The sequence below is a fragment of the Conger conger genome, chromosome 5 (assembly GCF_963514075.1).
Source record: "Conger conger chromosome 5, fConCon1.1, whole genome shotgun sequence".
In the NCBI taxonomy this organism is placed as follows: Eukaryota; Metazoa; Chordata; class Actinopteri; order Anguilliformes; family Congridae; genus Conger; species Conger conger.
The window spans coordinates 48,847,763-48,862,549 of NC_083764.1; the positions used below are offsets into that span (position 1 = coordinate 48,847,763).

The 14,787-nt window shown below is 39.7% G+C and overlaps 1 protein-coding gene across 3 annotated transcripts in view; it reads right to left on the minus strand.

Annotated features, from left to right (window-relative positions):
- kcnt2a (potassium channel, subfamily T, member 2a) overlaps nucleotides 1-14,787 on the minus strand; it is a 60,225-nt gene that overhangs the window by 24,793 nt on the left and 20,645 nt on the right. For all 3 annotated transcript variants that reach the window (XM_061242303.1, XM_061242302.1, XM_061242304.1), the window contains 7 exons: nucleotides 14,007-14,066; nucleotides 12,796-12,870; nucleotides 10,263-10,346; nucleotides 8,889-8,983; nucleotides 3,479-3,659; nucleotides 2,855-3,019; nucleotides 400-536 (listed from right to left, as the gene is read on the minus strand). In XM_061242303.1, coding sequence (XP_061098287.1) covers nucleotides 400-536; nucleotides 2,855-3,019; nucleotides 3,479-3,659; nucleotides 8,889-8,983; nucleotides 10,263-10,346; nucleotides 12,796-12,870; nucleotides 14,007-14,066 — 797 coding nt within the window. The remainder of the gene's footprint in view (nucleotides 1-399; nucleotides 537-2,854; nucleotides 3,020-3,478; nucleotides 3,660-8,888; nucleotides 8,984-10,262; nucleotides 10,347-12,795; nucleotides 12,871-14,006; nucleotides 14,067-14,787) is intronic.

Below are 14,787 nucleotides of genomic sequence, written 5' to 3' on the forward strand. Positions count from 1 at the left end.
CAACCGGAAGGATGTCTCACTCTCGGCAGTCAGGAACCCACAGTCGATCAGACCAGGGTCAAAGACGTAATTGTTTTAGATTCAAATACTTTTCTGTGCTTGATTGATGCCTGGTGCATTTCAGCCAAGCAAGAGGACCAGAAGGTTGGGCTTGCACTTTCTGGGAGTATTTAATAGGTTACAATGCACCAGACATGTTGAGTAAATAGTAGAAAATTATCTGAATCCAAAACAATTACTTCGGTCTATATAAGCTGCAGATGAAGTGCCCTCCTCCAGTGTGTTCCTGCAATTACAGGCCCTGGCCCTTGTGACTGAACAAGGCAGCCTGCATTATAGTTTAGTGTGATGTTCAGCATGACACCACAACAGGGCCTGATGCGGTAAGGAGACACTCACTTGGCCCTGAGCAGATCCTGGTCCTTCAGTGCCGACCCTTGGAGATAAATGACCCTCTGGGACCACAGTGGGATCTGCAGGACCCTCCGCACCTGGGCGTCCATTTCGGTAGGACACAGGATGATGACGTAGTAGTCCTACAGGGCAGGCGGCACCAAGCAAACACGACTGAATGAGCCGCTTGGGGACATTCTACCAGCGCAGATCGTATTAGGCCAAATGAGCTTCCTACTCCCAACCCAAGGCCTGCCCAGTGATTTATGGCCTGTTTATCTGCAGAAGGACCGGGACTGCACTTCACTCAATGGTCTGGGAGCTGTGCATGGGGCTTCAGCCATTCATCATGTGCCACTCTTGTCCAGTTGATCCATGAAGCAAGCCTTACCAGCATCCTCATTTACAACCTGCATGTTCTTTTATCATTTTCCATCATCTTAAGAAAGGTTGGGAGTTGGGAATTATATAACATATATAATTGTAATTATATTCCCAAATATCAGAGGTTTACTTTAACTATTACCACCATAGTTAAAATACACCAGGGGTGTTTCTATTGGAAATGTAAACGAGGGGGATTTGTTTGGTCCTAAAAAGTCATTTGTCAAGGTTTTCAGGCTTGCAAACAACTTGGTATGTTTGCTGTGGGGTATGCCCCAAACTTAAATCCTTTCTCTGGTGAAGATTTATCAAATGCCTATTGAATTTTTCAAGTTAAAATCAATGTTGACATCCAATTAAGAATACACATTGGACAACTACTCTCAGGGAATCTATCAGTAGTTACTGGGATGTTATGTATGTATTCTGTCAAATGACATCTTGGCAGATAATACCCAATATCTATACATAATGTTTCATGAATAACATAGCATATTATTCTTTTGGACATATGAGGATGCCCATGCGTCATTAAACTTCATGACTGCCATATCTGTGCCTGTGGAAGCTACACAATCGCAAATATGCAGGTGTAATCAGACATAATTGTCTATTGTCTACTCAGCCTTTCAGCAAAACAGATCAAAACAGCCTATCCTAGCATACATTTTGCAAGAGGCAGGAATACACCGTAGACAGGTCACCCTTGCCCACACACACCATTCACCCACACTCATACCCATGGCCAATTTTGAGTCTGAAATTAGCCTAACCTCCATGACTGCAAGAGGAAACTAGACTATCCAGAGGAAACCCACGCAGACACATGGAGAACATGTAAGCTCCACACAAAAAGGCCCTGGGTCCTACATGCACTGGGGCCACAGAGATATCCACTGCTCCACCTAGTGCAGAAATATGCTTTGAGATATATTATATTCTCGATTATTTGAATGCTTTATCTATGATTTGTTGATTCATTTAGAAGTTGTTGAAAAGACTTTAATATAGAACTTTCAAATATGGTAGTCAAATGTGCTATTTCCTAAGGTGTGGGGATAACCCTCCCATCTGTTCATACAGAGACTTATTTTAAAGCTTCAAAAAATTATTATTTTTCTACTGAGAAACATTTAACCATTACTCAGCCTTTGTCAGACCGCGTGCCTTGCTCTCTGGAAAAAAATGGAATAAATCACTTATTATTGATAAGCCTTAGATCAATCTGCAGGCAGGCTATTATTCTCACTGAGTATCCTTCACCACAAGCCTTAAAGATCCCATATCGTACCACCATTGTGGTTTTATTTAAAAAATGTATTTCCGACTTTTCCCAATTTGGTAGCCAATTGTACCCTATCTAATCCAATTAGTGTTAGCTGTGGGATACACCACCCACACCCCATCCGCCGCCGGCCCGAAAGGATCTGGCGATCCAAGAACAACACGCCTTCTTCAAGCCATCTTGTCTCACGCTTGTGACTGTGATTCCGAGGCGCCCAGGGTGCTGTTGTGCACGACCCTGCCAAGTCCCTCCCTCTGGAGCAGCAAGCCAATTGTGCCGCTCCACAAGAGCTGGCCAGCAATTGTGGTTTTAAGTACCAAAAACAATCTCTATCCAGTTTTACATTTTTTCCCCCATTTTTCCATTCTCTGGCGCCTCTCATGAGCTTTACCAAGAACAGGCTACTTTAGTGACTGTGTTGTTCATTGATATCACTGAACCTCTGTTCTGACTGCCTAGCTCTAATGGACTGAACGCCATCTATGCCGAATGTTTGGATTTGTACCAGGTACAAGGTGAGCCTTGCTGAAGCAAATGAGAATATCTTTGTGATGTCATAACTTCACAGAAGTCCAAATTACTCATTTAAATGCATATTTTCTTCAGACGGATTGTGTGGATTTATTTGGGGACTGTGCCTTTTGATGCTTTCAGTGTTTTTATAACACCTTCAACTCCTCTATAATCCACATAGCAAGGAACATTTTTCATTTTCCACAACATGAGACCTTGGAATGGGATGACATGCATATGATCTATTTCTTGACTAAACAGAGATCTTCTCTCTATCACCTGCAGTCTTGGGTGAGCGTAGAACTCATTGAGGAAGTCCATGAGTAGGTCGATTTTCAGGGAGCTGACACACAAGACCACGTGTCTCTCTGTCTCTGCTCTGTGTCGACTGTAGTTCCCTCCAGACTTCTGTCGTTCCATCCAAATGTAAGCCAGCTGCTCAAACTGTCAATGACATCCAAATTCATCCTAAATAAATCATTGTAAATCATCACCACATGAGTGTGTGGTTTCATTAAATCAAAAAGCAAAGCTATCAGTGAATCATTGATTTGAATCAATCATTGTTCATTCCTGTGGAGAGTAAAAACATTTAATTTCATTGAACTCAATAACTGACAGCTCATTGCAGCTTCGCAAATGACGGAGGTTATCAAAGCTAACTATCATCAAGATTATTTCCATTTATCAGTTTCCCATCTGAAGATGACATTTGCGTCAATTTATTCAGTTAATATTCAAAGCTTTTTTTTGTCTTAACCTACATAAAGCAACATACCATGAAACTGATTGAGCACTACTGTAGTAGCTGTGTCGAAACCCTTAAACGACGGTAATTAGCGTATATTGATTTTCTGTTGGAGCTGGTCTCAACTATATTACTCACAGGTGGAGGGTGCTTACTTGGATTGGCAGCGCGACCAGGGCAACACAGATCATGATGACAACCAGCAGCTTGGAGGGCCAGATGTTAGGCGTGACATCACCGAAACCCACGGTGGAGAAGGTCACGATGCAGAAGTATAGAGAGTCGAAAAGGCTCAGCTTGTCTCCTGCCCGCTCCAAGTGCTGAATCCCGCAGATACTGCACGGTGACAAAAGCAGACCCGCTATTAAATACTAACATGGTGATACTAACATGAAAATGATTATTAGACTTTAAACGTATAATTCAAATTTAAAATTCATTTGAACACAATTAAAACGAACGAATATTTTGTTGTATGTATGTTGTATTACTTGGGGGACATTCTCACTAGCTTTCTGACAACCCCCTGAGGCAGGCTGACCTTCACACCCTATTGTGTCCCACAGCTGGTCACCTCCCTTAAAGAGAAGAGCGGCTGTTATGTGGATAACAAAAAACCTGACACTCATTTCTCAAAATCAAACTTAAAGCTACATTTTGATTAAATCCAGGCCGAAAACCACTACTAATTTTCTCTTGTGTGAGTCTCTTAATGATTTACGCAATCTCCTACAAAGCATATTCACTTGCAAAACTATTTTTTTTCTAGTTATTATGATTATTATTATCATGATTTATTTTAATTTTGTTAATTAGTCAGGGGACTGCTGCAAGCAAGCATTTCATTGCGCATTATGCCTGTTTTGTGCATATGAAAAATGCAATCTGATTTGTTTTGATTTTGATTTTAAATGAATCTCCTGACTCACAGTGTGAAACTGTCATATACTGTAAGGCTCCCTTGAAAACGAGATGGAAATCTCAACGGGACTCACCTGGTAAAATAAAGGATAAATAAAAAAGGTAAAAAGTAGAATTATGTTAGTAAACACCTGCTGCAGTACTTCAAACGCTTACAGTATATCCATGCAGCCTAACCCTCAGGGCGTATTAGACCTAAAACCAAAACCAATGATCAAATGGTGCCCAGTGCTTTTGTGGATGTAATTGAGCAGTGATGAACAATGAAGATGACCTTCTGAGCTGGTAAATCTGTCTTCCTGACCGTAAATCAATCTAGGACGTGACAACGTTACAAAAACACAGTCTGAGTACTACTTTGAGTGTGCCTATTACAGCATATAATCAAAGAAACATAGTGCTGTTGCGAGAGGCTTTTCTGAATTCAAGTCCCCAGTTATTGCATGTTAAAACAGCAACTGAAGGGATATTGCAACAGAAGAATATTGCAGCTTCATCAAATGAATATGCTATATCCCTCAAGGACAGTCCATATGGTGTTCTGGCCTCTTTCACATTATTTTGTCTGGGCAATATTGACTTTCAGGGATCTACCCAATGTACCATCCTGACTTTCCACAATGGTCTGAAGTGATCTTTGACCTCAGTGGGTACAGAGGCTTGATTGCCTAGATTAAGTGGCCTTGTGTGCGAGCCATCCTTTGTTTGGTTAATGGATGTCAGGTCAATGGTTATTATCACAATAAGATCTTTGGAGCCTCTTACTATCCCTGCCAGGATGATGGGTCTTGTTTACAGGAATATAATATTTCATTTATTATTTCTTATTTAAAAAAACACCATCCGATGCCACTGTTTGAATCTGAACGCCACCTTCAAAATACAGAATATAACTTAATACGTAAATTTAATGGTTGTACCACATGCTTGTGAAGATGTGATATTTTGACAGCTTATAATAGACTACATTTAAAATTAAATTGAAACATGTCTCATCTAAATTGCCACTAAAGGGGAGAGACAGTTACACCAATTTCACTTTGGATGGGCAATAGTGTTCATTGTTTAAGTAAAGATATTCCGGGGATGTAAAACTGACATACTGTACATACATTCCATATAATATTCTGTGTAATTAATCTATCCAACAAAGAAGAATTCCAGTTTCCAGACAATAGAAACACTGATACATCAGGAGACAGTAGTAATTAAAAGTCATTACATAATACATGAATTAGATATAATTAAGTAGTTATAGTCTATTCAAAGATTATTAAACAGATTCAGTGAGCCGTTTATTAGGTAGACCTATACACCAGCTTGTTAATGTAAATATTTAATCAGCCAATCATGTGGCAGCAACTAAATGCATGAAAGCATGCAGACGTGGTCAAGAGGTTCAGCCGTTCAGACCAATGTCAGAATGGGGAAGAACTGTGATCTAGTGACTTTGACCGTGGAATGATTTTTGGGGCCAGGCAGGGTGGTGTGAATATTTTAGAAACTACTGTGATTCATTTTTTAGTCTCTATAGTTTGCAGAGAATGGTGTGAAAAACAAAAAAACATCCAGTGAGCAGCAGAAATGTGTTGTTATTGAGAAAGGTCAGAGGACATGGGCTATGTCCTCTGATTGATCGAAGCTAACAGGAAGGTGACAGTAACGCTAATAACCACGCATTACAACAGTGGTATGCAGAAGAGCACCTCTTAACACACAAAATGTTAAACCTCTGAGTGGATAGGCTACAGCAGCAGAAGACTTAAGTCTAAAAAATAAATCTAATAAATACCTAATAAACAATATATCACTCTCAGTACAGTGACATAGTTTTTTTTAGCATTAGTCATCTTATGAGGAAACCTGTAAATATAGTATCACTGTATGAACATGTTGGTTAAGATCAGAATTTTTGCTTCAGCTTCATAACTCCTGCTGTTTCACAGCATCAGTGATGAAATGTGTGAGGTTTCTTCCTGCCCCCTCAACAGATCTGTTTTCCCTCAGAAACACAAACACACAGTTCTGTGCAGAAGTCTTAGTCACCCTAGACTTTATTATATATATATGTATGTTTATTTTTTTGTGTGTGTTAGTACAAAAGAACACATTTGAGATTTCCAAATATTCATTTTCCAAAAGATTTAATTTTACAGAGACATTTTTGTATTTAATTGTAAAAAGTAACATATTACTGTAAGCAATTGACTACTTCTTACATAACTTGATCAAGGCGGTTTGAGATCAGAAGCAAGGAGCCCACCAAAGTCTAAAGAAGAACTGTGGTAAGTTCTCCAACATGCTTGGAACAACCTCCCTGCTGATTGTCTTATAGAACGGGCGGCCTGTAGTGTAGTGGTTAAGGTGAATGACTGGGACACCCAAGGTCGGTGGTCCTAATCCCGGTGTAGCCACAATAAGATCCGCACAGCTGCTGTCCCTTGAGCAAGGCCCTTAACCCTGCATTGCTCCAGGGGAGGATTGTCTCCTGCTTAGTCTAATCAACTGTACGTCGCTCTGGATAAGAGCGTCTGCCAAATGCCAATAATGTAATGTAATGTAATGTAGAACTGCAGGACAGCGTTGGCCATCTCAGAGAAATGATGCAGTTTTAACGCCGAAATGTGGTCACAAAAAATATTGGTTTGATTCGGTTTTTAACTATTCTGCCAAATTACTAAAATGTAATGTAAAATGTATAGTACGTTTATTTAGGACCTTTCATTTAATTATTTTTGAAAGAATCTTATCTATACAGAATGTTATACAGGTGCCTAAGACTTTTGCACAGTACTGTATGTAACAAAGTCCATTTGGCCTTGTGTACGGTAGACAACACTTCAGGCCCGCAGTAGTGTGGCTGCATAAAGATTCTTCCTCCTCTTGCTCTGAATACGGAAACTAGGGTGCGCTAAGACGTGCTTTGACACTGGCAGATACATATTCATAACCAGCTGGTAAATATTGACAGTGGGGATTATTTTGCGGAGAGGCAAACCCAACACCTCGATGCCATCAGGCCGCGTGATGGAAGACATTAACACAGTTGTTGAGCGGGTATGGAAGAGGAGCAGATTAGCAGGCGATATCTTAATTACAATCGGGGGAACCTGAGACGAGAACGCGCTCCCGCTTGCAGTCACGGTGACGGGAATGACGAGCGAGACCCCAAGGTCTCGGCTGAGAGATTTTTCCAGCCTGGCATCGATCTGGCCCATCTTTTAGCCGGTTTTCTTTCTAAGCGAGGCGCAGTTTGTGCCTGGGCTGGTGTCTGGCACTGGAATAAAAAGGCACTGGCATAGCCCTACACTTAAATGCTTCACAAACGCATGCCAAACATCTCTGGGAAGCCACATGAATTTGGATTTGTTCAGTGGGGATGTGTAGTAGGTATTTGGGATTGTCTTGCAGGGATAATCATATCTACACATGGACACAGTGCATGAACTCACATTCACTCAGACAAATAGACAGCTACACACATATGTGGGTGTCACACACACACACACACACACACACACACACAGACACACATCTATTCTTTTTTTTTATTTTTACTGTATCACTTACATTCCGCAAGCTTATTATTGGTAGAGAATTATTACTATTATTATTATTATTATTATTAGTCGTGGTAGTAATAGTTCATAGTAGTAGTGTTACTAGTATTATTATTTTATATAGAACCTCGTTCAGCATATTTTATGAGTCATGCATTGAAGATGGTGAAAAAAAGAAAAAATATAAATCAAAATTTATATTTAAAGACTATAAAAAATGGCTTGTCCTTCAAGTGCACATGACACTTGGTCGGACTGTAACTCAGAAAGCTTATTAGCATAGCCAATCTCAGTGCATGATGTAGAGGCAATTGCTCAGCAGGACAGCTAAGCTACAGGCCCATCATTTCCTAGCACAGACGAAGGAGCTGTGTCTATAAATATATTGAGATGTGGTTACGACAGCAAGTTAGGAGCAGAGGGGATGTCCCCAACATTTTCTCACTTTCCCCAAAATTCAACAAACCACCAAATGCCCAAATGTTTGTTTGACTGCATTAAGCTGTGTTACACTTCTGATCGTCATGTTCTGAAACCTGTTCCAGTGAGTGGCTTTATACATAAGTCTCACAAAATCAGTCATTACAGGAATTGTGTCACACAAATACATTTTTTCAATAGTTTTTCCCCCAGTAAACAGGATTTTAAATGTCCAAGTAATGTTAAGACATAATGGTCATTACAGCATTTGCACATAAATTGCATTAGAGGAAACAGAAACCTTGCCTTACATATTTCATGGGCACACAGGGTTATGGAACCAGCAGAGTACATTTTGTGGCAAATGACACTAAGTGCTTTGTGCTTAGAAGAGGAACCCAGAGACAATTAGTGGCAATTCACACTGTCAATAACCCAATACAGCCTCATGTTGGACTCTTGTTAAGGACATAAAAAAAAAACATTTAAAGGCCCTCCATCACTCACATTAGCCCACAAAGGACCAGAAAATTATTGCAATGTGTTGTGGTTAATTCGGATTTCCATTAGGCTTGCCTTTGTTCTTACAGTTCAAGCCTTAAAGTCACAGCGGTTGGTCTGTGTTGATTCTAGAATCTAATTGGAAAAATACTTGAAAACTCACCCACTGAATATCAGACAGAGCATGGTGGAGATCAAAATGAGGACCTGATTGAACATTGCAGACTGTGTCCGTTGAATGGCTCGATGAAGGTCGTTCTGGGGAAGAGAGCAGGTGTCAAACTGCGTTTCCTACGTAGCAAACATGCCCCCCGTGCCCGAGTACTTCATTAATTGCTTCAAACCCATTTCAAGGAGAAGTCAACATGACATACAGTAACAGCTGCCAAAATTCTCTGCAATTTTCTCTCATCTTTAGAACATGTTTACTTGGCAACTGAATATCCTATCATTTCCCCCTCCTCAGATCAGTTTTTCATTAAAAAGTATGAATAGACTTACTGCTTAAAAACCCTTTTAAATGCTTTATGTTATGCAATGATTGTCTGAATTTGATACAAAAAACTGACTATATTCATGAAATAAAAATAGGTATTCAACACATAATTCAGTCCAGCATGGAGTTTACTATGCCTTGTGGATTGGATAAATTGTATGAAGTCGATTTTCTCATCAACATGCTGTATTATTCGGGGGAGGGGAAGGATATTTGTAACAATGGGGGGAGGGTAACCCCTCTATCACCCCATATACAGTATTACTCCCTTAATCTGCTGTCACAGATGTGTTTACATATTACTAGTGTATGTAACTAATTAGCACAAATGTATCAATTATTTTAGTTTTGTCCTTTAACAGTAGTAAAACAACATAAATATATATAGTACACTTAATTTTACTTGTTATAAATTGTGCTTTAAAATAATGTTGAATTATCATTGCATCCATTAGGCCAAAGGGTAGTTAATAAAGTGAATGTAATATCTTTGAGTGTTTCAAAAGCCATTTGCCATTTTGACTCTATTTCTAGGTGCCCTGGGAATTAAATTTAGCATTTCATCACAGGGACTGAAGAACCGGGATGTTTGGTCTGTTGATAATTGTGCATTTATATAGCAAGTCAGCCATGGCTAAACCTGGGAAATACTGTATCCTCCTATGTATAGGCAAGGAGTCACATCAATTAGAATATAAAAACTGTTCATTATTTTAAAATAAAAGGTATGTAAAATATATTCGTCAGCATACTGTAACATTTACTCTGAATAGATACCCTCTATAGAAACCAGGGTAAAAACATATGTGAAATGCTTTAGCTTTAGTTTCAATATTTTCCGCAAAACATACTGTATAATAATATGGACTTTATTTGAAGGCTCCTACACAAGAGCTTTATGACACCTTCATAAGCACATGCATAAGCACTACATACATAAGCATTCAGTTACTGTATGAAATATTTTTTTTAAAAATGGTTTCAGCTAGGTCCGGTAGCAATGCATTAAAGCAATGCATTAAAAAGGATTCAGATACTCACTATCATATTCTCGAAGGCATGTTTGGCCAGCCAGCAGTTAAGAAATACAGGGATGAAGAGGTTTCGTAAAGGATTCCACATAATCTGGAGGGATGCAGAGACGACTATAAGTTCACGCACAGCCAACTTGTGGAAATCAAGCTATACATTCAACTGTAAATTACATCCATTTTTTTTCAGTGTATTGAAGTTGCTAAATGTTTTGCCTACAAATGTCCACAGGTTGGTTTTCCTGGTGTATGGATAAGAATTCTTGGCAGGAGTATGAGGCTTTATGAACCCCAGAACAGCTGGAGACACCAGGTACCACCAATGACTGAACCAATCAGTCATTAGCCCTAAAAGGATAACCTTCTTGACCCCTTCCACACTGGCCACTCAACATCAGGAGCCAGAACTGAAGAACCAATCGTAACCCAGAACTTGGCAGAATAGATGTCTTTATTGTACGACACATACTGTAAGTCAGGCAGGCAAGGGTCAAATGTTGATAAACAAGTAGTCAGGTAGTCAAGTTCGTAATCGATGTCACAGGCAAGAGTCCAAACACGGGAAGGAAATCCAAACAGGTAACAGTACAAAGCACAATCCAAAATTCAAAGAGCCAAGTTTGATAACAGGTAATCAGAAACAAAACAGAAGGCAAATCCAAAATGCAGAAGTTTGGGTACACAAAGGGAGACGAAACACGGAACAGGCAGGCAGAAAAATGCTGGAGAGAATGGTCGGAATACATAACAATCTGGAAAAGAAACAGAACAGAAACAGAGTGCAGGGAAACAGGTAACGAGACACAGGCGAGTGAAAGACTACAGAAAGTGAACAAGGGCCAGAAACAGAAAACAGAACATACTATGACATGGGAGCACGGAATGTAACATCAAATGAGTCAGACTCTTCATCAATGAAACACTTCAATCAGCTACAGCATCTTCACTCTCTACTGGCCTAATCATGCTGGACCCCTGCAGCATTTGACACAGTTGAACACATGCTCCCCCTCCCCACCCTGATCACATCATGGATCTCACACACAACTCCATCTCTGGACAGTCCTTTATGGTATTCTGTGATAGCTGCTTGTATAGACCTCATGGTCTTCCTACAGGTGTACCTCAAGGCTCTATGCTTGGCCTCAGCATCTTTAATTTAATCCCTGAATTCTGCTATATCCTATGATGGTTTCTCATGCCACTTCTATGCTAATGATACTCTGTTTCCTGTATCCTTTGCTCTGTCTCTCACACAGACCTCACTACACTTTTTGAAGGACATCACCTGAAGGTTAGCCTGGCTGACAGAGGTGCTCTGTTATCCCTCCAAGGTCTTCCCATTGCAAGACCTCTTGCTTAGTCTGGATGCCACAGGAGAGCCCACACAGAAAAAAAAGCAAAACATCTAAGGCAGTAGATAAATAACTATCCTTCTTCCAGCGAGTCAGGCCTGAAGATTATTTCTCTCCAATATCGGAAGAATTCACCCTTTACTCACCACTGCTCTGTTCAGCTCCTAGTACCATGCCTGTGTCATCAAATTGCTACAACTAATCCAGAATGCGGCCACACTACTTGTCTGCATCATTCACAATTGCGCTACAATAACATCCTTCCTTGTCTCACTTCACTGGCTGCAGGTTACACCGCAAATCAAGTTTGAAACTTTGGCACCAGCCTTTTGAACTTTACACGCAGGTCAGATTACTTTGATCCACAACCTTGGGACATTTGGCAATCCTCTCCGTGCGTGGTCACTTGAACCTGTCTGCATTGGTCCCACAGTGGTGGAATGAACTTTCCATGAAGAACTTTCCATGCATCTTGGTTTCCTTCCTATTCCCTTCCCGAGCACTCTTTTGTTATGTAACTACTTTTGGACCATTAAAGCATGCATTATTATTTCATATGGATGTTAGCAGTATTGAGATCTGATTTATTTTATGGTTCTATGTTGGCATAAGCTTACATTTTCGTTAACTTACACTTGCTTTATTGATGTATCTCATACGCCTGCTGGTCTATAGATGTTGTTAGCCACGTCTGGCACTGCTCCCATAACTGAGATAGATGCCCTTATGTTCTCTTTCATTGTAAGTGGTTCTGGATAAGAGCATCTGCTACATTAATGTATGTAATGGGATAAAATAACAGTGATTGGTCCATAACAGTCAGTGCCTAACAGATGTACGGTAGCATCACCGTTCATGGCATTCATGAATCCTCCCTCTTCCACTGATATTACCAAAGGAAATGAGCTGCTGGAGTTATCCCAGATCAATAAGATCCGAGAAAAAAGCGGCGGTATTAAGCTCAAATCCTGGGGAGCTGCAGTGCCTACAGGTATTTCTGATTTCCGTTTAATCAGCAGTCAGTTAAGGCCTTGAGAACAAGTTGCGTGGATTCTCTAGTCAATCAGCGACTTAAATGAATGACTGGTGCTGAAACACACTGTAGCCAGCAGACATTTCAATGTTCCAGGATTCTGACTCCTTTGTTGTAAAGACTCCAGCTCTGCTGTAGGGCACAGTTGTTCTTACCGTGAACAGAAAGGGTACTGAGTTGATCATCTCCAGGAAGAATGGCATGCGAAGCACTTGATCCCAAATGTTTCCCTGTTAAGTAATGTGAAACAGATGAGGAGTCGCCAATTTTAAAATAGTGTGAATTAATTTTGCATGAACTTAGAGAGCCACTTCTGCAATACAATTCCAAATAGTAAAACAAAAGATCATTACGTCCCATTGTTATGGTAAATAAGGAAATATAAATAATAGAAAAATGGCACAGCACTACATAAAAACTAGTATCTGAGCAAAAAATAATTTGGATATTCTTTAGCTGACACTGTGAAATATCAATTTTGTAGTCTGGCTGTAGTAGGCTGCTGGGCACAGTTGTAGTTTAAAAACAGCAATCAACCTCTGAGACCCTGAAGAAAATAATTGACTTTTTTAAATGAAAGGGAAAGTGACACAACTGATTTACATAGGAATTACATCTGTGGCTTTTTTTACATGTGGCTTTTCTGGCCACACCTGCAAGGACATGGTGACACATGCACTGATACATTAAGAAACAAAGTTAATAACAAGTTAATAACTAAAACGGTTCAGTAGAACATATATTGTATCCGGTGTTTTTTTAGAAGATTTGTGACTTTCTTCAATCTGTTATTTTTTTTATAAGTTCAGAGGACCTAACCTAATCACCCCCCACCCCCAACCCCAGTTGTTCAAAATGTCTTCCCTCTTCCCCAAAGCTAATACATAGGTGGTCAGTATTCCAGGGAAAAATGACTGCCATGCATCACCCATGCTACACACTATGGTTGAGGTGAGGTTTTTCCCTTCCCTGTGAGCACTCAGATATTGAAACGCTATAAAAATGTGATTTATTATTATTATTATTATTATTATTATTATTATTATTATTATTATTATTATTATTATGAGGAATAGAAGTAGTAGTGAGAAGAAGAAGAATGTTCTAGTTTGCGAGAGTCGATTTTACACCTGCCAAAAATATCCAGGGCATCTGCTTGAACAGAGGAGAATTAGTATGCAAAAGCTGTGGGGGACATTAAAGCACACATGTAGCAGACAGCAGTGAAAAAGGCTAATTTAGTTATTTGACACAGCCTGCCCTCCCTTCTTCCTGTCGATTTGGGAGATGAGTACAGCATTTATCCTGCACATTAACAAAGTTCACGGAGGGTTTCCACGGCAACACATGGGGCACAATGACTCACCTTGTAACTCAGATAAGTCAGCAGGATGGTCTCAGCAAGGCTGATCAACGCTACTGAAACCTGAGATGAACACAAGCCACTTTTTAAATGAACACATTCACAATGGCAGTGATATCAGATAGGCAGGCAGAGTTTCTTTAGTATACCAAGAAACCAAAGACCCAGCTGCCCAAAATCAGCTGCCCAAATGTTTTTAGTAATATGACAATTTGACACTGTTGCAGTTCGAACAATGTTATACAGGAATAGCTTGAAATAGCTTTTTTCTCACCACTGTTGTTAAGTAGATATACCATCTTCCAAATGGGTATGGATTCACATTGAGGTTTTCCGATATCATGTGTTGCTAGTTTGTTTGTGTTCTGCTGTTGTATAACTACATTGTCACACACAGTTATATTGTCATAACTGAGTACTATTTTAGCCTATTTTAGTAATATTTGCCAAGCTAATCAGATTATGTTTTTCCAGTCATTGTGTCAAACTTAACATTACATTACATGAATGGCATTTGGCAGACGCACATAATAAATATAATATGTCAATCATAAAAACCAATTAACCAGTTAAATACAATTTAAGGCTGTCAATGCATTAAGTGTTAATTATATATGATATTATATGATATATTATTAATATACACTCACCGAGCAATATAAACTTTATTACACGTACTTATTCATGCAATTATCTTATCAGCCAATTGTGTGGCAGCAGTGTAAGGCATACAACCATGTAGACACGGGTCAGGAGATTCAGTTAATGTTCACATCAACCATCA